The sequence below is a fragment of the Bos mutus genome, chromosome 19 (assembly GCF_027580195.1).
Source record: "Bos mutus isolate GX-2022 chromosome 19, NWIPB_WYAK_1.1, whole genome shotgun sequence".
In the NCBI taxonomy this organism is placed as follows: Eukaryota; Metazoa; Chordata; class Mammalia; order Artiodactyla; family Bovidae; genus Bos; species Bos mutus.
In genome coordinates this window covers 33,851,877-33,879,651 of record NC_091635.1, presented here as the reverse complement: position 1 = coordinate 33,879,651, position 27,775 = coordinate 33,851,877, and the positions used below count along the sequence as shown (strand labels likewise).

Below are 27,775 nucleotides of genomic sequence, written 5' to 3'. Positions count from 1 at the left end.
TTAGACAAAGTCTCTGCTCAGATGAAACTAATTTTCCAGCTGCTCAGACAACAATGAACAAGTAAATAAACACGAGTTAGTGGCAATTATTACGAAGATTAGAGCTGAGTGTTCAGGAGGTCAAAGAGAAGGCCACTCTTTCCCAAGCAGAAACCCATAGTTCTTCAGTCAAGAAGGCACAAACCTACAGACCCTGAAAACACTCTTAACATGTTTAAGCAAAAAGGCCAACAGAGATGAAACAAAGTGGATAATGAAGGGAGTGGGAGGTTGTAAAGTACTAGGGAAAGGTCAGCTCAGGTCAGGTTACACAAGGAATGATAAAGGCTTTACACTTTATTCTGAATGTGACAGGAAGACACTAGAGAATTTCTTTTCAAATGTGGGGAAATAATGACTTGATTTGTTTTAACAAAAGCAGTAAAAGCTATCAAATGGACAACAGATTATATGTTGGCAAGAATAGAAATAAAAAGTTAGGACACTCTAACAGCAGTAAAGTAAAGAAATGATGGTAGTTCCGATGAAAATGGCAACAACACAGGTGGTGTGGAAATGACAGAAGATGGATCTTAAAAAAGAATAAACTCTTAAAGCATTATAAAACAAAACAGAAAATCAATAATGGAGGAGAAATGTTCAGAAATCCATGGGAGACAGAAACTAGATGCAACTGGAGTGGGCAAATTATAGCCCAGAGTATGTGTAGGAGGATAACTGTGAAAGATGAGAGTGTTTCCAGGTCTGTTTGAACCACAAAAGCAAGAGATGCAAGGAGCAGGAAGTGCCCAGGGGCAGCAATCTTAAGGAGTGGGGTGGAATCTGATTTAGGCAGGCCATCTCCCATCTCCTACACTTGAGAGCAGATGACATCAGAGGTCTCTGCCCCCTAAACTAGGACAGTGAGTGTGGGTACATTTGAGTCAGAATCCACTGTGTCTGAGAGACAGAACAAAGGCCAAGCTAGTTAGTTAACACACAGGAGAGAGCCTTCATGTCCAAAAGATAAGACACCTCACCAGGCACCTTATCTTACATGTTTGCCATTATAACTATAGAAAGAAAGTGAAATGGCTCAGTCGTGTCTGACTCTTTGTGACCCCATGGACTGTAGTAGATCAGGTTCCTCCATCCATGGGGTTTTCCAGGCAAGAAAACTGGAGTGGGTTGCCATTTCCTTCTCCAGGGGATCTTGCCAACCCAGGAACTGAACCCAGGTCTCCTGCATTGTAGGCAGACGCTTTACCGTCTGAGCCACCAGGGAAGCCACCAGAAGAGACATTAAATAGCAACTGTATCTGCAATCAGGTAGGGCAGGTTATCATGCATTTTGGCCCTCTACAGGCGTAACAGATGTTTAAAGACAATGTTTGTTGCTTCCGTGAGGGTTCAGTGATAAAGAATCTGCTTGCCAATGCAGGAGATGCAGGTTCGATCCCTGGGTTGGGAAGACTCTCTAGAGGAGGAAATGGCTACCTATTCCAGTATTCCTGCCTGGGAAATCCATGGACAGAGAAGTCTGGCGGGCTACAGTCTATGGGGTCACAGAAGAGTTGGACATGACTTAGCGACTAAACAATGTTTGTTTTGAACAGACTGGCATCTGTTGTGGTTGGTTGGTATTTATGGCATACTAATTATTAAATATTTTGAATATTACCTTCTAGACAGGCAAACACAAAATATAAGAAATGGAAGGGCTCTGGTTCTAGGTGAAAATGAAGTAAGCATGTGCTAAGTTGCTTCAGTCATGTCCGACTCTTCGTGATCCTATGGACTGTAGCCCCTCAGGCTCCTCTGTCCATGGGATTTTCCAGGCAAGAATACTGGAGTGGGTTGCCATTTCCTTCTCCAGGGGGATCTTCCTGACCCAGGGATCAAACCCACATCTCCTGTGTGTCTTGTAATGCAGGTCAATTCTTTACCACTGAGCCATCAGAGAAGCCAATGGCAGCTGTAGGGAATATTTAAATCCTTTCTGACCAAAGGATCAGTGGTATGAGGAATGTAACACAACTGCAAGGGGAAATACATAAATCCACACTTATGGTCTGAGATTTCAATATTCCTCTCCTAGTAATTGACAGAATGAGCAGATAGAAAGTCAGCAAAGATGCAGAAAACTTGAACAATATCATCAATTAACTTGACCAGACTGACATTTGTAGCACCTTCTACCTCCCCTCCAAAGAGCATAATACACATTTTAAAAAATTTATTTTAATTAGAGGCTAATTACTTTACAATTTGGTTTTCACCTTACATTGACATAAGTCAGCCACAGGTATACAGGTGTCCCCCGCCCTGTCCCAAACCCCCTTCCCATCCCCTCCCCATCCCATCCCACTGGGTTGTCCCAGTGCACTGGCTTTGAGTGCCCTGTTTCATGCATCCAACTTAGACGGGTCATCTATTTCACATATGGTAATATACATGTTTCAATGCTATTCTCTCAAATCATCCCACCCTCACCTTCTCCCACAGAGTCCAAAAGTCTGTTCTTTACATCTGGGTCTCTTTTGCTGTCTTGCATATAGGATCATTTTCACCATCTTTCTAAATTCCATATATATGTGTTAATATACTGTATTGGTGTTTTTCTTTCTGCCTTACTTCAATCTGTATAATAGGCTCCAGTTTCATTCACCTCATTAGAAGTGACTCAAATGCATTATTTTTTATAGCTGAGTAATATTCCATTGTGTACCACAACTTTCTTATCCATTCGTCTGCTGATGGATGCAACATCTAGGTTGCTTCCATGTCTTAGCTACTGTGAACAGTACTGCAACGAACACTGGGGTACGCATGTCTCTTTCAATTCTAGTTTTCTCAGTGTGTATACCCAGCAGTGGGATTGCTGGGTCATATGGCAATTCTGTTTCCAGTTTTTTAAGGAATCTCCACACTGTTCTCCATAGTGGTTGTACTAGTTTGCATTCCCACCAACAGTGTTAAGAGGGTTCCCTTTCCTCCACACCCTCTCCAGCATTTATTGTTTGTAGACTTTTTGATGGCAGCCATTCTGACTGGTATGAGATACTACCTCATTGAAGTTTTGATTTGCATTTCTCTAATAATGAGTGATGCTGAACATCTTTTCATGTGTTTGTTAGCCAACTGTATGTCTTCTTTGGAGAAATGTCTGTTAGTTCTTTTGCTCATTTTTTAATTGGGTCATTTATTTTTCTGGTACTGAGCTGCATGAGCTACTTGTATATTTTGGAGATTAATTATATGTTAGTTGTTTCATTTGCTATTATTTGCTCCCATTCTGAAGGCTGCCTTTTCACCTTGCTTATATGTTTTCTTCACTGTGCAAAAGTTTTAAGTTTAATTAGTACACAAAGAACATTTAAGATAGATAATTTCCTGGGCCATAAAACAAGTCTCAATAAAATGTGACTTAACTCATAGGATGGGTATTCCTTGACTATAGTAAAATTAAACTAGAAATTAATATGAAGAAAATATGTAGAAAATTCTCAAATGTTTGAAAACTTTATAAACACACTTCTAAATAACACACATGTTAAAGAAGAAACCAAAAGGGGAATTGGAAGTACTTTGAAATAAAAGAAAAGCATTATTCATGAAAGTCTGTGAAATGCAGCTAAATCAATACACAGAGGGAAATTCATAGCACTAAATTTTCTGTATTAGAAAATAAAGCTCCAGTATCAGCAATCTTAGTTTCTACCTTAAGAAACTAGAAAAAGAAAAGAAAATTAAACCCAAAGCAGGAAGAAGAAAGGAAACAATAAAGAGCAAAGCACAAACCTTTCCAAATTTTGAACCAGTCAATTGTTTCATGTCTGGTTCTGTTACTTCTTGAGCTGCATACAGGTTTCTCAGGAGATAGCTAAGACGGTCTGGTATTCCCATCTTAAGAATTTTCCACAGTTTATCATGATCCACACAAAGGCTTTAGCATAGTCAATAAAGCAAAACTAGATGTTTTTCTGGAATTCCCAACTTCTATGATCCAACAAATGTTGGCAATTTGATCTCTGGTCCCTCTGCCTTTTCTAAACCCAGCTGGTACATTTAGAAGTTCTCAGTTCACATACTGCTGAAGCCTAGTTTGAAGGATTTTGAGCATAACCTTACTAGCATGTGAAATGAGTGCAACTCATTTTGTATGGTCATTTGAACATTCTTTGGAACAACAGACTGTTTTAAAATTGGGAAAGGAGTACGACAAGGCTGCATTTATTGTCACCTTGCTTGTTTAACTTATATGCAGAGTACATTCATGCAAAATGCCAGGCTGGATGAATCACAAGCTGGAATCAAGATTGCTGGGAGAAATCAACAATAACTTCAGATATGCAGATGATATCACTCTAACAGCAGAAAGTGAAGGAACTATAGAGCTTCTTGATGAGGGTAAAAGAGGAGAGTGAAAAAGTTGGCTTAAAACTCAACATTAAAAAAAAAAAAAGATCATGGCATCTGGTTACATCACTTCATGGCAAATAGAAGTGGAAAAAGTGGAAACAGTGACAGACTTTATTTTCTTGGGCTCCAAAATTACTGTGGATGGTGACTGCAGCCATGAAATTACACGACACTGCTACTTGGAAGAAAAGCTATGACAGATCTAGACAGTGTATTAAAAAGCAGAGACATTACTCTGCCGACAAAGGTGAGTATAGTCAAAGCTATGGCGGTCTTTCCAGCATCATGTACAGATGTGAGTTGGACCATAAAGAAGGCTAAGCGCCGAAAACTTGATGCTTTTTGAACTGTGGTGCTGGAGAAGACTCTTGAGAGTCCGTTGGACTACAAGGAAATCAAACCAGTCAATCCTAAAGGAAATCAACCCCAAATATTCACTGGAAGGACTGATGCTAAAGTTGAAGCTCTAATACTTTGGGCACCTGATGTGAAGAGGTGACTCAATGGAAAAGACCCTGATGCTGGGAACGGTTGAAGGCACTAGAAAATGGGAGCAACAGAGGATGAGATGGTTAGATAGCACCTCTGCCTCAATGGATGTGAATTTGAGCAAACTCCAGGAGATAGTGAAGGAAAGGGGAGCCAGGTGTGCTGCAGTCAATAGGGTCTCAGAGTCAGACATGGCTTAGTGACTCGACAACAACAACAACAAAGCAGAAACCAATAAAAAAGAAAACAGGAAAACAACACAGAAAATGAAGAAAAACTGAAACTGATCCTTTAAGATCAACAGAATTGACATAGCTCCATCTAGAATGACCAGGACAAAGAGAAAGAATACTCAAATCATCCATATCAGGGATGAGAGAGGTGGCACCACTACAGATGCCACAGCTTTTAAAAGGACAGTCAAGAAAAAACAGATAATTTGAATAGTCCTATATTTATTAAAGAAACTTAATTTATATCTTAAAACTTTCCCACAAAGAAAATTCTAGGCCCAGACGGTTTCCCTGGAAAATTCTATCAAACATTTATGGATGAAGTAATATCAATTCTATAAAATATACTCCAGGAAATTAAAGAAGAATTATCTTTCAACTTTCAACTTACTCTATGAAACCAGGAGTACCCTGATACAAAAATCAGACAAAGACATCCTAAGACAGGAAAATTAAAGGCCAATATCCCACATGAACACAGATATAAAAATAATTAAAACTGGCTTAGCAAATTAAACCTGCCAACTGTACAAATACAGGCAACAAAGGCCAGACTCGCTCACTCTGCTTTAAAGCACTACTTCCCAACCATAATTTGCTAAGCGTTAATCATTCAGTCGTGTTTGACTCTTTTCAACCCCATGGATTGTAACCCACCAGGCTCCTCTGTCCATGGAATTCTCTAGGCAAGAATGCTAGAATGGATTGCCATTTCATACTCCAGGGGATCTTCCTGACCCAGGGCTCAAACCTGGGTCTCCTGCATTGCAGGCAGATTCTTCACTATCTGAGCCACCAGCGAAGCCCTCGACCATAATGGTCCAAATCAAATAAAAATGTCTGTATCACACTGGGGTAAACTGATTAGGTTTACCACTGGAAGTGATTGACATGAACATCAGCTACTCTAGACACTACCCTAAGGACTAAGAAATTATTCTAACATCTCCTTTCCTATACATTATTTATTTTTTTACTTGTGTTTAGAATTTTTTTCACTTACTACTTTATGTATTTATCACAAATTCAACCCTGAGTCTTTCATCAATTACTTACAACTTTCCTAAAGATAATTAAAGGCATCAGATTTCTAACAACCTCATTCCTGAGAATGGATCTTCTGGAAGCTTCTAACCTACTCCAATCTGGTCTGTTTGCCCTTCAACCCTGTCCTGTCATTGTATGTGGAAGATTTCTCTACCTTTCTCTTTTGTTAAATTTCCTATTTCCTGCCACCTTTCTCTTTTTTTATTTGTCTGACTTTATCATTTTGATGGATCACACCCTCCAACAGATTTCTAAGAAAGGTACAAGGTAGGCAAACAAACCAAAAAAACAAAAAACATTACATGTCTTAAAACATCGTAATTTCACTCAATAGTTTCAATGCACATGAAATAAAATGAGGTTGAAATTACTTTCCTTCAGAATTCTGAAGGTGATGTGCCATTGCCTGTTTATTTCTAAAGTTACCACAAAGAAGTCCAGAGCCAGTTGATTCCTGTTACTTTAGGTAACAAATCTTTCTCCTCTCTGGAAGCATGGAAAGAGCTGTTTGGCCCAGGGATTTGAAATTTCACCCTGATGTGTCTTGCTGCTGCTGCTAAGTCGCTTCAGTCATGTCCGACTCTATGCAACCCCATAGACGGCAGCCCACCAGGCTCCCCCGTCCCTGGGATTCTCCAGGCAAGAACACTGGAGTGGGGTGCCACTGCCTTCTCCAATGCATGGAAGTGAAAAGTGAAAGTGAAGTCGCTCAATCCTGTCCGACTCTTAGCGACCCCATGGACTGCAGCCCACCAGGCTCCTCCATCCATGGGATTTTCCAGGCAGGAGTACTGGAGGGGGTGCCATCGCCTTCTCCATGATGTGTCTTAGTTTGTGTTTATATACATCCATTGTGCTGAGTACTCAATAAGCCTTTCAACCTCATGTTCTTTAGCTCAAGAAAATGTTTTTTTAATCATCCTGATGATTTCTTCCTCATTTCCTCTGTTTCTTCTAGAAACTACTATTATTTGAATATTGAAATTCCTGGACAGCTCCTGTAAATTTCTTTGTATTCCTCACTTCTGTTCTATAACCTCTGTCCTTCTGCTCAACTTTTTACCAGATTTCTTCATTATTAATTTTCTAAGTACTTCTACAAAGCCTTTTTAATCTCTGAAATCAAAATTTTAATGCCTGAGAGCCTCTTTTAAAAATCAGAGTACTACTCTTTTATAGTTAACTCCTTATTTCATGGCTGTATTGTTTTCTCTTATTTCCCTGAGGATGTTAATAATGGTTCTAATATTTTCCTCTGCAAAAGATTTGTCTTCTCCAAGCTGCTCTACCTTACTTATTTTAATCTCTATTTTTCATACACTACAGGGCTTCCTCAAATATCTATTAATCCTTGATTAGCTCTCATAATTAAGAGAAGAGGACTAAAAGGGTGATCTTCAGTCTGGGGTTCTTGCCTTCCACTACGCTGATGTCTTCTGTCCTAGAGCCTCTACTTTTGCCCTCTCCAAAGAGTAAGTTTCTGGACTTTGCCAAGGTTAGGGGAGAAGACCTGGGCACTTGTCCAGCTGACTGGCTAGCTTATTTTGAGGAAGACATCCCAGGGTCCAAAGGCTTCTTCAACTTTCAACCAATCCTCCTTTCACTTCTACATGCTGCCATTCTTGAACTTTCTGTCTTTTGGAGGACAAGCTGGATTATTTTCTTGATTTTCTCTGCTACTGAGCTTAACGTTTAGTCTTCAATCATTCATATACTCTCTAGTTTCTAAAATTGTGTTGATGCTGTCTCCTCTCTAATTCCCTTTTACTGATCTTTTAATGGGTTTCTGCAAGGAGCAAAAGTAGAAGTATGTATCCATCCTATCTCTTTACTACTGGTAATATGGATTCTTATTCATCCCAAGTCATTATAAATGGCTTTGTACTTCTATTTCTGTCATTTGAAAAAAGTGAGATCAGGCAGCTGTGCTAAGATCATGAAAATCACTGATTTTTTGTTATTTAGTTCGACTTTTGTTACTAAAATTCAATTAACACTCATTGATTTGAAAACTATTTCAACTGACATAATTCAGAGGGTATAAGATAAATTAATAGTCTCCCAAATTTACATCTGACATTTAATAACATTAATAAGTATTAGTATCATCTTTTTCTATTAATTTGTACTAATTTTATTTTTAGGGTTATATGGTGAGGCCACCCAAGATGGCTGTTCTCTTGCTCTGTGTACATCCCCTGCTTAACCAGTCACTGCTTCACCCATATCCTACTCATATGACTGACTTTCCCTCTTAATCACAGAGCCTAATCAGTAAATGCCTGGTGTAACCTTTAGATCAGAACATCTTCACCACTTTGATAACTTATCAAAGGAGCAGGGAGGGAGCCTTTGCTGGTTTCCCTGGTAACCAATGAGCCAACCTAAAGTCAATTCTTTACTGTGTGAGCCACCAGGGAAGCAGAGGTCAGGGGCGGCAGCCGAGAGGAGCTACCCCACGTCCGAGGTCAGGGGCTGCAGCAGAGAGGAGCAACCTCATGTCCAAGGAGCGGCGGCTGCAAGGGCACAGAAGGGCCAAGAGGAGCTACTCCACATTCAAGGTCAGGAGGGGAGACCTCATCCAAGGTAAGGAGCAGAGGCTGCGCTTTGCTGGAGCAGCTGTAAGAGATACCCCACGTCCAAAGTAAGAGAAACCCAAGTAAGACGGTAGGTGTTGCGAGAGGGCATCACAGGGCAGACACACTGAAACCATAATCACAGAAAACAAGCCAATCTGATCACATGGACCACAGCCTTGTCTAACTCAATGAAACTAAGCCATACCGTGTGGGGCCACCCAAGACGGACAGGTCATGGTGGAGAGGTCTGACAGAATGTGGTCCACTGGAGAAGGGAATGGCAAACCACTTCAGTATTCTTGCCTTGAGAACCCCATGAACAGTATGAAAAGCCACAATGATAGGATACTGAAAGAGGAACTCCCCAGGTGGGTAGGTGCCCAATATGCTACAGTTAACTCCAGAAAGAGTGAAGGGATGGAGGCAAAGCAAAGACAATATCCAGTTCTGGATGTGACTGGTGATTGAAGCAAGGTCTGATGCTGTAAAGAGCAATATTGCATTGGAACCTGGAATGTCAGGTCCATGAATCAAGGCAAATTGGAAGTGGTCAAACAGGACATGGCAAGAGTGAATGTCGACATTCTAGGAATCAGCAAACTCAAATGGACCGGAATGGGTGAATTTAACTCAGATGACCATTATATCTACTACTGTGGGTAGGAATCCCTCAGAAGAAATGGAGTAGCCATCATGGTCAACAAGAGTCCAAAATGCAGTCCTTGGATGCAATCTCAAAAATGACAGAATGATCTCTGTTCATTTCCAAGGCAAACCATTCAATATCACGGTGATCCAATCCTATGCCCCAACCAGTAACGCTGAAGAAGCTGAACGGTTCTATGAAGACTTACAAGACCTTTTAGAACTAACACCCAAAAAAGATGTCCTTTTCATTATAGGCGACTGGAATGCAAAAGTAGGAAGTCAAGAAACACCTGGAGTAACAGGCAAATTTGGCCTTGGAATACAGAATGAAGCAGGGCAAAGACTAATAGAGTTTTGCCAAGAAAATGCACTGGTCATAACAAACACCCTCTTCCAACAACACAAGAGAAGACTCTATACATGGACATCACCAGATGGTCAACACTGAAATCAGATTGATTATATTCTTTGCAGCCAAAGATGGAGAAGCTCTATACAGTCAGCCAAAACAAGACCAGGAGCTGACTGTGGCTCAGATCATGAACTCCTTATTGCCAAATTCAGACTTAAATTGAAGAAAGTATGGAAAACCACTAGACCATTCAGGTATGACCTAAATCAAATCCCTTATGACTATACAGTGGAAGTGAGAAATAGATTTAAGGGCCTAGATCTGATAGATAGAGTGCCTGATGAACTATGGACAGAGGTTCATGACATTGTACAGGAGACAGGGATCAAGACCATCCCCGTGGAAAAGAAATGCAGAAAAGCAAAATGGCCGTATGAGGAGGCCTTACAAATAGCTGTGAAAGAAGGGAAGCAAAAAGCAAAGGAGAAAACGAAGATATAAGCATCTGAATGCAGAGTTCCAAAGAATAGCAAGAAGAGATAAGAAAGCCTTCCTCAGCAATCAATGCAAAGAAATAGAGGAAAACAACAGAATGGGAAACACTAGAGATCTCCTCAAGAAAATTAGAGATACCAAGGGAACATTTCATGCAAAGATGGGCTCGATAAAGGACAGAAATGGTATGGACCTAACAGAAGCAGAAAATATTAAGAGGTGGCAAGAATACACAGAACTGTACAAAAAAGATCTTCACAACCCAGATAATCACGATGGTGTGATTACTCACCTAGAGCCAGACATCCTGGAATGTGAAGTTAAGTGGGCCTTAGAAAGCATCACTATGAACAAAGCTAGTGGAGATGATGGAATTCCAGTTGAGCTATTTCAAATCCTGAAAGATGATGCTGTGAAAGTGCTGCACTCAATATGCCAGCAAATTTGGAAAACTCAGCAGTGTCCACAGGACTGGGAAAGGTCAATTTTCATTCCAATCCCTAAGAAAGGCAATGCCAAAGAATGCTCAAACTACCACACAATTGCACTCATCTCACATGCTAGTAAAGTAATGCTCAAAATTCTCCAAGCCAGGCTTCAGCAATACGTGAACCATGAACTTCCGGATGTTCAAGCTGGATTTAGAAAAGGCAGAGGAACCAGAGATCAAATTGCCAACATCCGCTGGATCATGGAAAAAGCAAGAGAGTTCCAGAAAAACATCTATTCTTGCTTTATTGGCTATGTCAAAGCCTTTGACTGTGTGGATCACAATAAACTGTGGAAAATTCTTCAAGAGATGGGAATACCAGACCACCTGACCTGCCTCTTGAGAAACCTATATGCAGGTCAGGAAGCAACAGTTAGAACTGGACATGGAACAACAGACTGGTTCCAAATAGGAAAAGGATTACGTCAAGGCTGTATATTGTCACCCTGCTTATTTAACTTATATTCAGAGTACATCATGAGAAACGCTGGGCTGGAGGAAGCACAAGCTGGAATCAAGACTGCCAGGAGAAATATCAATAACCTCAGATATGCAGATGACACCACCCTTATAGCAGAAAGTGAAGAGGAACTAAAAAGCCTCTTGATGAAAGTGAAAGAGGAGAGTGAAAAAGTTGGCTTAAAGCTCAACATTCAGAAAACGAAGATCATGGCATCTGGTCGCATCACTTCATGGGAAATAGATGGGGAAACAGTGTCTGACTTTATTTTGGGGGGCTCCAAAATCACTGCAGATGGTGACTGCAGCCATGAAATTAAAAGACGCTTGCTCCTTGGAAGGAAAGTTATGACCAACCCAGATAGCATATTCAAAGCAGAGACATTACTTTGCCAACAAAGGTCCATCTAGTCAAGGCTATGGTTTTTCCTGTGGTCATGTATGGATGTGAGAGTTGGACTGTGAAGAAAGCTGAGCGCCGTAGAATTGATGTTTTTAAACTGTGGTGCTGGAGAAGACTTTTTTGAGTCCCTTGGACTGCAAGGAGATCCAACCAGTCCATCCTAAAGGAGACTAGTCTTGGGTGTTCATTCAAAGGACTGATGCTGAGGCTGAAACTCCAATACTTTGGCCACCTCATGCGAAGAGTTGGTTCATTGGAAAAGACCCTGATGCTGGGATGGATTGGGGGCAGGAGGAAAAGGGCATGACAGAGGACAAAATGGCTGGATGGCATCACCGACTTGATGCACGTGAGTTTGGGTGAACTTCAGGAGTTGGTGATGGACAGGGAGGCCTGGCGTGAGATTCATGGGGTCACAAAGAGCCGGACACGACTGAGCAACTGAACTGAACTGAAAGTCAATTCCCCCTATAGGTGGTAAACACTTCCACCCACTCCGTCCTCTCCCAGCAGTAAAGAGTGCTGCAATGGCCTGCCTGCTGTGCCACACACAGGACCATGCTTCAGATGTGTAAGAGTCTCCTATCCATTAAATCACCAATGCCTCTGTTTCCGAGTCTGGGCTCTTTCTTCTGTCTCGAGGCTGGGCAAGTATAGGCATGCAGGCCTGCGGGGTGCAGCCCAACAAGGATTTTATATACACACGCTCATTTTATTTCTCACTGCCCCCACTAAAGTTTACTGAGATATCACTGACATAAAGCATTAAGTTTAACGTGTATAATGTGTTTGATTTTCTTTTATATTACAATTCATCTTTTTCTCCTAATTTCTTTTTTTGTATCAAAATACTTATTATAAGGGAAAAAAGTGAAAATAGGATAAGTTTCTAATGTACTTATAATACATGCATATTAAGAATTATTAAGTACTGCTGCTGCTGCTGCTAAGTCACTTCAGTACTGTCCGACTCTGTGTAACCCCACAGACGGCAGCCCACCAGGCTCCCCAGTCCCTAGGATTCTCCAGGCAAGAACACTGGAGTTTGTTGCCATTTCTTTCTCCAATGAATGAAAGTGAAAAGTGAAAGTGAAGTCGCTCAGTCGTGTCTGACCCTTAGCGACCCCATGGACTGCAGCCTTCCAGACTCCTCTGTCCATGGGATTTTCCAGGCAAGAGTACTGGAGTGGGGTGCCATTGCCTTCTCTGATTAAGTACTAGTGTAGGTTAAAAATTCCAAATCAATCTGCATATATTATTCCTCTTTTTATTCTGCAGCAAACAGTTTTAGTAAAAATAGTACTTTCTAAAACTTGGGAAGAGCAAAGTTGGAGAAAAAGAGAAGGATTATAGAATAAATGAACCAGAGATTTTACAGGATTAAAACACCTCACATTTGTATACCTAAGGCTTTATTTTGTTTGTAAATAAAGACTCTCTAAAAACTAAACTCAGTAATTACTGCCTGAAATTTTATAATATATTCATCTGGCTTGGGTTCCAACTCTCATTCTCTTGGAAATAACTTCACTCACCCAACACTATTTATTTAGTACCTACTATCTACCAGGCACTTAATCTTGGCACGGGAAATACAACAATGAATAAAGAACACCAAAAATCTCTGAAATCATGGAACATTCATTCTAGTTTTACTTGGAGAAAATAAAGGTGATAAGTACTACAAAGAAAAAGGAATGTGGAGGTGCTAGTCCTGCAAAATTTAAATGTTAGTTAGGGACGGCCTATCTGAAAATCCACTGATAGAGTATTTTAACCTATAAGTGAGGTTGTCACTTTAACCTATAAGTGAGGTTGTCATTTAAAAAAACTATTCAAAAGCCTACAGTAATAAATTTTAAATAGAAAAGGAAAATAATTAAAATGACCCTAATCTTTGAGAGCAATTACAAACAAAACCTATTTCTTCTGAGAGAGTTAAGACAATACTTTTAAAAGCCAGGATAATAATACTTGCAACAAATGCTACCTCTAAAAATTTGCTTTTGGCTATATTCCAAAAGTGATACCCAGACATATACCACAGTGCTCCAAATTACTTAAAACTTTAATATTGTTTAAAAAAAGAGACCATGCTGGGAGGGATTGGGGGCAGGAGAAGGGGACGACAGAGGATGAGATGGCTGGATGGCATCTCTGACTCGATGGATGTGAGTCTGGGTGAACTCAGGGAGCTGGTGATGGACAGGGAGGCCCGGCGTTCTGCGATTCATGGGTCGCAAAGAGTCGGACACGACTGAGCAACTGAACTGAACTCAACTGAAGTGATTATCACCTAGAACCAATTAGATTATAACATTTAAACTTCTAAATGAGAAATGAGAATATCTAAATTAGACCCAGTGAAAACCTCAGTCCTCAGATTAAGTACTGGAAAGGAAGAGCTGATATCTTCCCTTTTTAATTTATTAATAAATTTAATGAAAACTTACCTTGCCCAGAGCGGCTTTGGCGAGAGTCTACACTTGACTGTCTTCGATCCGGTGGTTCCTCGCTTCCTCCATCTGAATAAAATGAGAAAGACCATAAGCAAATAGATAATGAAACTGATGTAATACCAGCCCTGATGACATCTTTATCTTAAAAGTCCTATATCTATCATTTGTTTTCTTATCATACACAAACCAAAGGTTCTCACCCTTATTTTTCCGGGGCTGGTTTACACCCTCATCTGAAAGTCTAAAGAAAGTGAACGCGTTCTTTCCCGACCCCCAAACATATACACAGGGCTTCCCTGGTGGCTCAGTTGGTAAAAAATCCACCTGCAATGCAGGAGACCTGGGTTCAGTCCCGGGTCGAGAGATCCCCTTTAGAAGGAAATGGCAACCCAATCCAGTATTCTTGCCTGAAAAATCCCATGCATAGAGGAGCCTGGTGGGCCATAGGCCATGGAGTAGCAAGAGTCAGACACAACTCAGCAACTAAACCACCACCAAACATACACACTCTACTCTGTGTATAATGAAGCAATGTAGTCTATTCTGAATTTCATTCACAGAATTTCAGTTTAAAAGCCTTGATTTAAAGCAATGTCTAAGTTAATTATAGCTGCTTATTTATCTATAGTATGTCAAATAATCCTTAGGGCTATATGTTTCACTATAATAAAAATTACATGTTTTATGAGAGATCATAGGAAAATTATATAATACATGAAAGAGCAATACAAATCAGAATAAAAAAACTCAGAAATGACAAGGCAGAAACCAAGAAAAAATTAGAAATCAAACAAAAATCATTTCAATAATGAAGTCTGAAGTATAAGAAATACAAGAGCAAATAAATACAAAAGATCTTAAAAAGAAATACAAAGTACGATGGAAGAAAATCTTAAACAAATTTTTTAAAAAGAAGAAATAGATTAAAAAGGATTTTCAAAAAGGGGATACATATTGGAGATAGGCAAAGAAGATCTAGTATAAGGATAAAAATAGAAGTCCCTAAGGAAGAAAACTGAAGTGAGAGGACAGAACAAATACTAAAAAACTGTAGTTCAAGAAAGCTTTTCAGAGGGAAAAAAGTGGCTATGTATATGTAATATATATAGTTACATGTATAAATACATTTATATATACACATGTACATACATATATATTTGAAACTATTATATCTGGTGGCTCAGATGGTAAAGAATCTGCCTGCCATGCAGGAGACCTGGGTTTGATCCCTGGGTCAGGAAGATCCCCTGGAGAAGGGAAAAGCTACCCATTTCAGTATTCTTGCCTGGAGAATTCCATGGACAAAGGAGCCTGGAGCTATAGTTCAGGGGGTCACAAAGAGTTGGACATGACTGAGTGACTAGGACTTTCACTTTCATATGTGAAACTACATATTTTAAGAGCACTTTGTATACTACTTAATCAAGTTAGATCAATGGACCAGGACATTTTCTACTAAAATTACTAGACTTTAAAGAAAAAGAATCATCCCATTAATTGTAAAGTAATTAGCCTCTAATTAAAATAAATAAATTTAAATTTAAAAAAATAAAGAAAAAAGGAAAACAAATCCTTTTGAGTATTTAGGTATCACATGATAAATAAGGGAAAACAATAGAAGAAAATGAAATAACATATATTTTAAACACAAAGAAAGTTAGAGTCACAGGCTTTACAATGAGTAAAACTTACCTTTAAGTATAAAGAAGAAGGAAAAACTATTACTAACATGCAAGAACTCAGGGAATATTGTTCCCATGGGACTCTTCCTAGTTCTAACAGAGAACTCATTTGAGGCAATCAAAGTGACTAGAGAGACATTAAACAAGGACTGGCGATGAGCAATAAACATAGGGTTGACTGTAGAATTAACCCTAAATTAGGGTCTTATAGTATGTAATAGCTATAAAATCTGAGCATGAAGCTACAGTACAACCAAAACAAATGGAGAAAGAATAAACAAACAGAAAAAAACTGATTTCAGTAATCAAAATTGGTAGTGGTAAAGTTGTGAGACCACTGTATTTAAAAAAGAGGGATAAAGCAATGAATAACTACTGGATACTCTGACATTGTCCCCTTGAAGAACCAGAATTCTCAGTGTGGAAGAAAGGAACTATAGATATAACAATACAGAAGTTAAATAAAAACTCTATAGTATTGAATCTATATTACAAACATTAGTACAATCTTATGAGTCACACATATGTCTTAGCTCTGTCCATTTAAAATATCTAGCACCTTGACTGATTAAGTAGTGATGTCCATCCCTAGGGCCCAGGCTGTGATCCTAAAATGCTGTTCTCCATTAAAAGAAAGAACTAGCTGGTTTATCAAAGGAAATGTACTAGTTGAACTTGGATCACCCTGACATATGCAACAGTAAAGACACTATCAAAAACAATGTAACACTGAGGTCATAACAGAAAGACTGAGTCAAACAGCTCATCAACATGCAAGAACTCAGGGAGTATCATCGTCCCATGGACCTCTTCCTAGCTCTACCAAAGAACTAACTAAGGGTACAACTGATTGTAGATCATAATGACGCTGAAAAAAGAGGAAAAAAAAAAAAAAAAACACCCATAGCACCACCACACTAACTGGTCACTTTCTGAGGTTGAGAGGGATCTAGTTCATTATCTTGAAAACTGGGGAAATGAAAGAATTAGCAATTCATCTCACATTTCCTATATGAACTGTACTAGTAGCCAAAAAGTATATAAGAAAGAGCTCTCTTTAAAATTATTCCAGGTAATAAGTGGGAAACAAAAGATAAAACACCACTATTTCACAACTTGAAATTAATTAATATCTCTGTAGGCTTTGAGCAACAATGGCTAATAACATCAAAAAAGAGAAAAAAACAAACAAAACTGGACATAATATACCTCCTGATGATAGAAACACAACAAACACAGTTTTGCCAAAGCAATCAAACCTGGGTCTGGTCAAACCTCTGGATCTAGCTGTCACTTTTCAGGAAAACCAAGGACAGAAAAAAAAAAAAAAAAAAAAAAAAGGTTGGACTGTTCTTGAGTGTATAATCAACAAAATACCAACTGTGGGAAATTCTACAGGTCAAACAACCAACCCAGGTCTCTCAACAGATAAAGGAAAAAAGAAAGTATTATGAAGTCCTAAACTACTATGAAATTATGGTTCATTTTATGAAAAGATACAACTGTACCAGAAATCTGTGGCATCTTGTATCAGGATGTTTAAGTATACTCCTAGTCAATTTTCCTGACTAGTAATCATCTAATTTTTAATGCAAATTTCTTTCTTCTCTTTTACTTTGGAATAAATTACAATGAGCAACACTTATATTCAGGCATGTCTTAAATTTTCATTTTTCCATGTGGATAAAATTACATTATACACATCACATTCTGTTTTAACATCAAAACATGCCCTTCAAGTGTGTGACAAATAATATGACTAAAATACAGACATTTCCCCCTACCAGCACTGTCTTTCTAAAGAAAAAAGGAGAAAAAGAAATAAAAAACAAGACTTCAAATAGTATTAAATTTGCACAATCTTCAGAATGTTGGGGTATCAATGAACAACCTACAGGAAAAATACAGACAGTAATGGTTTAAGACAGTTTTGAGTCATCCAGCCAATGGCAAGACAAAAAGTCATCAATTTTGATACCATCATAATCTAAAATGTTTAAATTGCCTGAATTTTAAAAATTAAATCTGAAAACCATGGCAGTAAATTTAAGCATTTCATTCCTCTAAGACTGAAATCTTAACCATGTCTTACCCCAGAGGAGGCTAGTCTTAAGTGTTGAGATTAACTCTCAGGTAAAAGTAACAGTTAAAGATTTTTTACAAATAATAAACTCACCATTGACCCAAGATGGTGTAGAAAAGAAGTTCAAGCTCTTTAAAAGTGTTTGTGGTATGCTTATGCAATCAATGACTCCATTATCCAAAATAGCAAGACTGCAATGATGTACAGTATTTTAAATCTTTTTGCTTTGCTTAAGACACAATTCCTTCACTACAGATAAGACCTCCCACACATTGTGCATACATATACATTTATGGACGAAACAGAAGACCTTCAGTCATCAAGCAAGTCAAACTATTTGCATAAGACTGATTACCTCATGCTGGGGTGTAGAAGGTAGAACAGAACTGTGTCTGTTAAAATTTAAGTTAAAATTTACTCATCAAGTTTGAGTTCAGATGTTCAGACTTTCTTCAAATACACTTATTTAAACTTCACAGAGGAAAGCCCACTGATATAACTGGTTCAGTCCAGTTCAGTTGCTCAGTCATGTCCGACTCTTTGTGACCCCATGGACTACAGCACGCCAGGCTTCCCTGTCCATCACCAACTCCTGGAGTTTACCCAAACTCATGTCCATCGAGTCGGTGATGCCATCCAACCATCTCATCCTCTGTCGTCCCCTTCTCCTCCCGCCTTTGATCTTTCCCAGCATTGGGGTCTTTTCAAATGAGTCAGTTCTTCGCATCAGGTGGCCAAAGTATTGGAGTTTCAGCTTCAGCATCAGTCTTTCCAATGAATATTCAGGACTGATCTCTTCTAGGATGGACTGGCTGGATCTTCTTGCAGTCCAAGGGACTCTCAAGAGTCCTCTCCAACATCACAGTTCAAAAGCATCAATTCTTCAGCACTCATCTTTCTTCTTGGTGACTTCCCTGCTGGCTCAGACGGTAAAGCATCTGCCTACAATGCGGGAGACGCAGCTTCAATCCCTGGGTGAGGAAGATCTCCTGAAGGAAATGGCAACCCACTCCAGTATCTTGCCTGGAAAATCCCATGGACAGAGGAGTCTGGTAGGCTACAGTCCACAGGGTTGCAAAGAGTTGGACATGACTGAGCGACTTCACTCACTCACAGCTTTCATTATAGTTTAACTCTCACATCCACACATGACTATGGGAAAACCATAGCCTTGACTAGATGGACCTTTGTTGGTAAAGTAATGTCTCTGCTTTTTATTTTGCTGTCTAGGTTGGTCATAACTTTCCTTCCAAGGAGTAAGTGTCTTTTAATTTCATGGCTGCAGTCACCATCTGCAGTGATTTTGGAGCCCAAAAAAATAAAGTCTGCCACTGTTTCACCATCTACTTGCCATGAAATGATGGGACTGGAGACCATGATCTTAGTTTTCTGAATGTTGAGTTTTAAGCCAACTTTTTCACTCTCCACTTTCATTTTCATAAAGAGGCTCTTTAGTTCTTTGCTTTCTGCCATAAGGGTGGTGCCATCTGCATATCTGAGGTTATTGATATTTCTCCCAGCAATCTTGATTCCAGTTTGTGCTTCATCCAGCACAGCGTTTCTCATGATGCACTCTGCATATAAGCTAAATAAGCAGGGTGACAATATATAGCCTTGACGTACTCCTTTCCCTATTTAGAACCAGTCTGTTGTTCCATGTCCTGTTCTAACTGTTGCTTCCTGACCTGCATACAGATTTCTCAAGAGGCAAGTCAGGTGGTCTGCTATTCCCATCTCTTTCAGAATTTTCCATAGTTTGTGGTGATCCACACAGTCAAAGGCTTTGGCATAGTCTTTATATATAACAGGTACAAAAAAAAAAAAAAAAAAAGACTTGATTGTCCAACTTAAGTGCTAGCTTTTAAAATCAGAGCTTAGATTTCCTGGATCAGAGAACATTTGTTTTTTAATCAGCATACTAAATGAAATCCAGCAAGTGAAACAGAACAATACACTTTTAATACTAAGAAACATTATTAATAGACTTCCTCGTCCATTACTTAAAGGGAAAAATGTCATAGGAATATTTACTTCCAAAGGTGAACAGCTTTCAACTCAGGTTATAAAGGTACTACAACAATGTTAAACAAACAAACAAAAACCAACCACACACGGACATTCTGTACTTAGTGATTTCCTACAAAGAAATTTAAGTTGGAGAAAGTCTAATAAGACAGTGCCTAACTAATTCCAAGACAAATGTTTCCTTTCCCGCAAGTAAAGGATACTTTAAATGATGATGCCTCTCAGTCTAGGATCAAAATATTACAGCTGAAAAAGAAGGTAGCCCCAGCCCACTAAAGCATTCTCAGTTAGATATTGTGCCAGAATAAATATCAGATTTGATTTTGTGAATTAAGATTTTAAAGTTGATTGTCTTCAATCCTCCTTTAGAAGCACAAATATATGACCTTAATAGAAGGGGTGGGAGGTATTACGACTACATACATATAATCTATTATGCACATAAAGTTTTACTATCCGGTGTGAATCTACAAGAACTCTACACACTTAATGCCAACAAGGGCAGACATGAACTAGATGGCATATAGAATGTAATGAAAATGCAAAAGGCCCAGGAACATAAGTTGGATTTATTTATTAGCCAAGGGCTATTTACAAAGAGATAAGTACAGAAGATGGTCCCTGGCTACATAAGCACAACGATAAACAGAAAAGATGAAAAACAGCTCATCAGTTTGGTGTAGAAAAGAGAAAAGAACTACAATTTGTTCAGTATCTATTCTCTACTGGCAATGGGTTCAGTAGGTCTCTACATTATTCCATTTAATACTAACAATAATTCCAGGAAACAAGTATTATGCCCATTTTAAATGTAAGACAGATTCAGAGAAGTAAAGTGAACTTTCCCAAAATCACAGTTAGTATTAGGTTGGTGCAAATGTAATTATGGTTTCAGACCATGAATTTTAAATCATTATAAACACATTTTTATTAATCAAAATAGGAATCATTACAATCAACACATTTTTAATAATGAGAAATAAGTCTGTTTATTGTTCTAGCATAAAAAAAAACTGTGCATTTGACAAATTCTTGAAGCATTTTCTGCATTCTGCTGGTTGTGGAAGTGTTTTCCCTGCAAAAAGTTGTTGAGATGCTTCAAGAAGTGGTAGTTGGTTGTCAAGAGGTCAGGTGAATATGGCGGATGAGGCAAAACTTTGTAGCCCAATTCGTTCAACTTCTGAAGCATTGGTTGTGAGATGTGTGGTAGGGCCTTTCTGTTGACCAATGCTGGCTTGCAGGTGTTGCAGTTTTCGGGGCTTCTCATTGATTTGCTAAGCATACTTCTCAGATGTAATGGTTTTGCTAGGATTCAGAAAGCTCTAGTGGATCAGATGGGCAGCAGACCACCAAACAGTGACCATGACCTTTTCTTGGTACAAGGTTGGCTTTGGGAAGTGCTTTGGAGTTTCTCCTTGGTACAACCACTGAGCTGGTCATCACTCCAACTGAGAAATGGTTCACTGGTATTCTGCAGAGTAAGAGAAGACGACACTGCAAAATGACAATTTTTTGTCAGCTCATGAGGCACCCATTTATCAAGGTTTTTCACCTTTCCAATTTGCTTCAAATGCCAAATGACCGTAGAATTGTCGACACTGAGTTCTTTGGCAACTTCTCGTGTAGTTGTAAGAGAATCAGCTTTGATGACAGCTCTCAACTGTCGTTGCTGTCAACTTTTGATGGCCAGCCACTGCGCTCACCTTCAAGGCTCTCATCTCCTTTGCAAAACTTCTTGAACCACCACTGCACTGCACATTCATTAGCAGTTCTTGGGTCAAATACATTGTTGATGTTGTGACTTGTCTCCACTGCTTTATGACCCATTTTGGACTCAAGAAAACGGCTTGAATTTGCTTTTTGTCTGCTATCATTTCTATAGTCTAAAATAAATATAAAATAAACAGCAAGTAATGTCATTTACAAAAAATAAAAATAAAAGAGAAATGTACATTAAAATTATGTGTAAAATAATCACAATTTACTTAGAATGTATTCCAACATTAAATGGAAAATTTCAACAATGCAAAAACTGCAATTACTTTTGCACCAACCTAACAGCACTCCTAAAATTAAGTCTCTGGTTTCAGAAATCTGGCTTCATTCCCAGACCCTCCACTGTCTTTTACAATAACAAAGAAATCATTAAGGTAGTGGGGGTAGCAGTTTGCAACTGAAGTAGAAAGAGAACAGAAGTAGAGACCAACTAAGAGTCTACTGCAAAAACCCAGGAAAAGATGAGCACTTGGACTAAGGGAGTAGTAGAGGTGGTGAGAAGCGGTCAGATTCTGGATATATTCTGAAGTATAGTGGAGAGAATCTGCTGTCAGAAGAGAAAAATAAAGAAAAGAAGTCAGGATTAATCCTGACATTTGGGGTAGGTAAATGATGGATCTGCAACTTGTGAGAGAACAGGTTTGGGGATGAGAAGAGTGGTTGGACCTCTGTTTTGGACATACTGAGTTTGAGATGCCTATTAGACAAATAAGCAGATATGGACAGACATACATGAATACAGTCATCACATAATCATATTTAAATGCATGATATCCCCAAGGGAGTATAGACAAGAGCCAGACAGAGAGAGAGAAAAGAGGTCAGAGGTCTAAGTCTTGGGGCTGAATTCTATATGCAGAGACTGTGGGTATGAGGAGACGCCAGCAGTCAGTGGCCAAGAAGTAGTGGCCAGAGGAGAGGAACAAAATCAGAAGAGTATAGAAGTCAAGTCAAGAGTTCATGGAAGGGAAAAGATCAAATGTTGATAGGTCAAGTAATATAAACAGTGAGAACTGATCACTGAATTTGGTTAATGTATTTGATATAGTATGGTTCCTGTGAAGTGGTAAAATCTGAATGGATTAAGTTCAAGAGAGATTAGAAAGAGCTTCTGGGAAAGGTCTTGTCTCTCCCTAGACAAGGAAGATAACCCATGGAGACCCTGGATATTCTCTCTGCCATCTTATAAACACAAGGGGGAATAAACTATGGGATCAAGTTAACACTATGAAAATTATGGCAGATAGATAGAAAACATCAAGATCCTCGTGGACACTGAATTACTGAAGAAAACTATCCTATCTCTGGACTATATTACCCAATAAATCCCCTTCGTCATATTAAGCACAGGTCAGTAAACTAGTCCACAAGCCAAATCTATCCTGCTACCTTTTTTTTTTTTCCCCTAAAGACAGCCAGTGAGCTAAGAATAGTTTCTACATTTGCGAGTAACTGGAAAAGAGTTTAAAAAATAATATTTTGTGACAAATAAAAATGGTATAAAATTGAAATTTTAAGTGTCCATAAAGTTTTATTAGAATATGGTCATGATCACTCATTTACATACTTCTGTGAAATTGATACAGAAACACCCTATGAAGTTGTGGTGAGAAATGAATGTAATAGTAAACACAGCATGCCATCTGGCACTAAGTAAACACTTATTAAATGATAACTGTACTCTTCATCTATCATCATCATGATCAACAACATCCTTTCACCAAAAGATGGCTTAAATGTCACTTCCTATCTTCTTTGTAAAGACTTTCTGGAGGCCTATCAGAATTAAATGTTCCCTCTTCTGTGCTTCCAAAGCACATTATACCTATCTGTTTTACAGCACTGCCACACTGAATAATAATTACTTATATGACTATCTCTGGACTGTAAAATGTTCAAAGCTTGTCTCTGAAAGCCTTATTCATATGGTATTTTCAGTGCCAACTTTGGAATATATAGCTATTCCTTAAAAAAAAGAAGTTGAATTAATTTTGTCAAGGCCCAGCTCTAAAATAAATGCCGTTATCAAATCAAGTCAAGGAAAAAAACAAAAAGTGGTACTGAAATGGTTTGAGATACAGTTTTAGAAGTTCAGTGTTTTTCTTTTCTTATCCCAACTATTGCTATAAAAAGAAAAGATGAGCAGCATCATTCTAAAGCACTATGACCTTATCTTCCACTTCAATCTCCATAATCTTTATTTATCAATAAAAATGCTCACAGGGAAGCCCAGGCCCATCTAAAAGTTTATTTAGTTCTTAAGAAAATATACACAGAGTTTCTCTAAAGAGAAAAGGAAACATTCCACACCAGACAAAATATACTGGTTAACATGCCATCAGTACTACAGCTTGTAGTTTTCAAAAGTATTCTATACAGGCTTCCCAGGTGGCTCAGATGGTGAAGAATCTGCCTGCAATGCAGGAGACCTGGGTTCAACCCCCGGGTCAGGAAGATCCCCTGGAGAAAGGAATGGCAACCCACTCCAGTATTGTTGCTGGGATAATCCGAAGGTCAGAGGAGCCTGGTGGGCTACAGTCCATGGTGTCTCAAAGAGGAGTTAGACACGACTGAGTGACTAACACTTTTGGGGGGCTTCCCTGGTGGCTCCGATGGTAAAGAATCTGCTTGTAATTCAGGAGACCCAGGTTTGATCCCTGAGTTGGGAAGGTCCCCTGGAGAAGTATAATCTTTATCTTTCAGTAAAAATATTCATAGGGAAGCTCAGATCTACCTAAAAGTTTATTTAGTTCTTAAGAAGACATGTACAGAGTTTCTCTAAAGAGAAAAAGGATTGTACACCAAACAAACAACTGAATAGCAGGCCAGCAGTACTATAGCTGCTGCTAAGTCACTTCAGTCGTGTCCGACTCTGTGCGACCCCATAGACGGCAGCCCATCAGGCTCCCCCTACTTTTCAAAAGCATACTGTAAGATATTTTCAAAGTTTGCCAGAATATAAAACTGCCTAGTTCACAGGTTTTCACAGACCTAGCTTGTATACTCTACATTGAAAAAAGAGTAACTTCTTTATGATTATTAATTTATTTGCCTAAGGCATCCAAAATGTCCTAGAAAGTCTGATCTGTAGCTCAAGACAAGTTCTGCTAAACAGAATGTTTTGATTCTCATGATGGAGCTAATGAATCAGTGATGATGACTAATAACAGGGAAACAAAACAGCTCTGCTAATTGTAAATGGAGCAATCACCAGTAATAATGTCAGTATTTTAAAAGCTGATGACTGTGCTTTCAAGGTGCACACGCCTAACACTAAGTTGTTGTTCTTCAGTCACCCAGTAGTGTCCAACTCTTTGCAACCCCATGGACTACAGCACAACAGGCTTCCCTGTCCCTCACCATCTCCTGAACTTTGCCTGAGTTCATGTCCATTGCATCGGTGATGTCATCCAGCCATCTCATCCTCTGACACCCTCTTCTCCTTCTGCCCTCAATCTTTCCCAGCATCAGGGACTTTTCCTATGAGTCAGCTGTTCACATAACATGAAAAATACTGGAGCTTCAGCACCAGTCCTTCCAATGAATACACGGGGCTGATTTCCCTTAAGATTGACTGGTTTGATCTCGTGCTGTCCAAGGGGACTCTCAAGAGTCTTCTCCAGCCCCATAGTTCGAAAACATCAATTCTTCAGCACTCCATCGTCTTTACAGTCCATCTCTCACAATCATACGTGACCACTGGCAAGACCATAGCCTTGACTATACAGCCCTTTGTTGGCAGAGTAACATCTCTGCTTTTTAACACACTGTCTAGGTTTGTCATCGCTTTCCTGACAAGAAGCAATCGTCTTCTGATTTCATGGCTGTAGTCACCATCCACAGTGATTTTAGAGCCAAAGAAGAGGAAATCTGTCACCACTTCCACCTTTTCCCCCTCTACTTGTTGTGAAGTAATGGGGTTGGATACCATGATCTTATTTTTTTTAATATTTAGTTTTGAGGTGGCTCTTTGACGATCCTCCTTTACCCTCATCAAGAGGCTCTGTAGTTCCTCTTTGGTTTCTGCCATTAGCGTGGTATCATCTGTATATCTGAGGTTGTTGATGTTTCTCCCCCCTATCTTGATTCTGGCTTGCAACTCTTCCAGCCTAGCATTTCTCATGATGTGCTCAGTGTAGATTAAACAGACAGGGTGACAGCAGATAGCCCTGTCGTACTCCTCAGTCTTGAACCAACCAGTTGTTCCATACAGGGTTCTAACTGTTGCTTCTTAAACCGCATACAGGTTTCTCAGGAGACAGGTAAGATGGTATGGTATTTCCATTTCTTTAAGAGCTTTCCACAGTTTATTATTATCCACACAGTCAAAGGCTTTGGCATAGTCAATGAAACAGAGGTAGATGTTTTTCTGGAATTTCCTAGCTCTCTCTATGATCCAGCAAATGTTGGGTTTGTTTAATGCTTTTCTCATGATTAGATTGGGATTAGACTCAGATTATAGGTTTTGGGGAGAAAGACACAGAGGCAAATTGCCATCCAAATCATATCATTTCAAGAGGACACACTATTAATAGCATGAAACTCATTAAATATCCTACATAACTGAAAAGGAAAAAGTGAAGCTCAAGCTTCTTAGACTGTGCCAACATTAATGAAAACAGTCATTATCTACTTGGTCTACATTATGGGCCAGGCACTATGGTCAATGTCTTATGAATTCATGTCACTCAATTCTCAATAAAACTTTATGAAATAAATATTAGCTTTCTTCTTCTTCTTCTTCTTTTTTTTTTTACTAGATCAGGAAACAAGAGCTGAGACTTTAAGCAAAAATGGTCACAACTACAGAATTATTAAGAGCAGGACTCAGATCTGAAATGGCCTGATTCTCTAAGGCCCATTCTCTTCTCCACCATTCGAGGTCACCTCCCTGCAAAAGGGAATAGAGTTATTTTTGCATCTATACACAGACATACCATGACATGCTAAGGAGCTCTAACAATATGGTTGTAGGAGATGAAAACAAGACGAAAAAATTCCAAGGTGAATTTGAAATAATCTCTGATTTCAAACTTCTTCCTCTCCCAAATCAATTAAGTAAGAATAACTGAGCCTGAATCCCAGACAGGAATATTTCTTTAAAGCTCCCTGGATGATTCCAAATTGCAGCCATAGTTGGGAAATATGAGTAGAGATTAAGTTGTGCTGCGATAGTGATGAACTGAATCCATCCGAAATTTTCCAGTGCTAATGCTGGAGGTCAAAGCTACTAACTGCATGGAAGGATATGATCTCTCAGTTAAGGACAAAGATTGTATTCATAGGTTTACTCTTTGATCTCTTTTCTTCTTTTTACCTTTTATTATCATTTATTCTGGTGACTTGGGGGTGGCGATGTTGTAGACTAAACAGGGTAATATTGCGTAATGCAGAGAAGAGTTTAACCTATAGTTAACTAGTCTGAATGTCCAAATTTGTACTGGGCTTGATAAGTTATATTACCGAGATGATGATTTTATCTAAATGTAAAGTTTCCTAAGATTCTAAAAACTAGAATAGCCTCTGCTTCTTTCTGTTAATCTGGGCTTCAGGGGAGTCACAGCCTGTAAAGTATGAGATGGGATGTTCAGGAACAGTACCAGTTTGCAAAGACAGTTGGGAATAAAAGAACATCGTGCACTGAGGGAAGTTCAAAGAGTTTGGTAATGGCTAGAGAACAGCAAGTAGGGGGAAGAGGCAGGATATAAAAGTAGAAAAGTTGGCAGAGGCAAAATCACAAAAGGCATAATCATTATTCATGATGATCAATCTGACCTTTCTCCTGTAAGTGGGGGGAAGAAAATGACAGGCATTAAGCAGGGGAGGAGCACGATCTGACTAGTGTTCCGAGAAGATAAATTTGGAATGCATATATAACTGGCACTATGGGGTCACAGGCTAAAGGCAAAGAGATAGCTGCAGTAAGTCCAGAGGAAAGAATGCCTGAATAAATGCACTAATTAAGAATACAGAGGAAAAGCTAGATTCATGGACTATTTGGGACTTAGAACAAAGACTCTGTATCCATTTAAAAGAGTTGTTTCTAACCATTGTCATTAATTTTCTGTCTCTTTTTCTTCTTTAAATCCATTCCCATCAGGCATTTGCCCACACTACTTCAAAAAATTTACACTTACCAAGATCCCCTATAAAG

General features: G+C 39.0%; 1 protein-coding gene across 6 annotated transcripts in view; it reads right to left on the bottom strand.

The window, feature by feature from the left end:
* Positions 1 to 27,775, bottom strand: part of TANC2 (tetratricopeptide repeat, ankyrin repeat and coiled-coil containing 2) — a 359,086-nt gene that overhangs the window by 242,858 nt on the left and 88,453 nt on the right. For all 6 annotated transcript variants that reach the window (XM_070390029.1, XM_070390030.1, XM_070390031.1 and 3 more), the window contains exon 3: positions 14,050 to 14,121. In XM_070390029.1, coding sequence (XP_070246130.1) covers positions 14,050 to 14,121 — 72 coding nt within the window. The remainder of the gene's footprint in view (positions 1 to 14,049; positions 14,122 to 27,775) is intronic.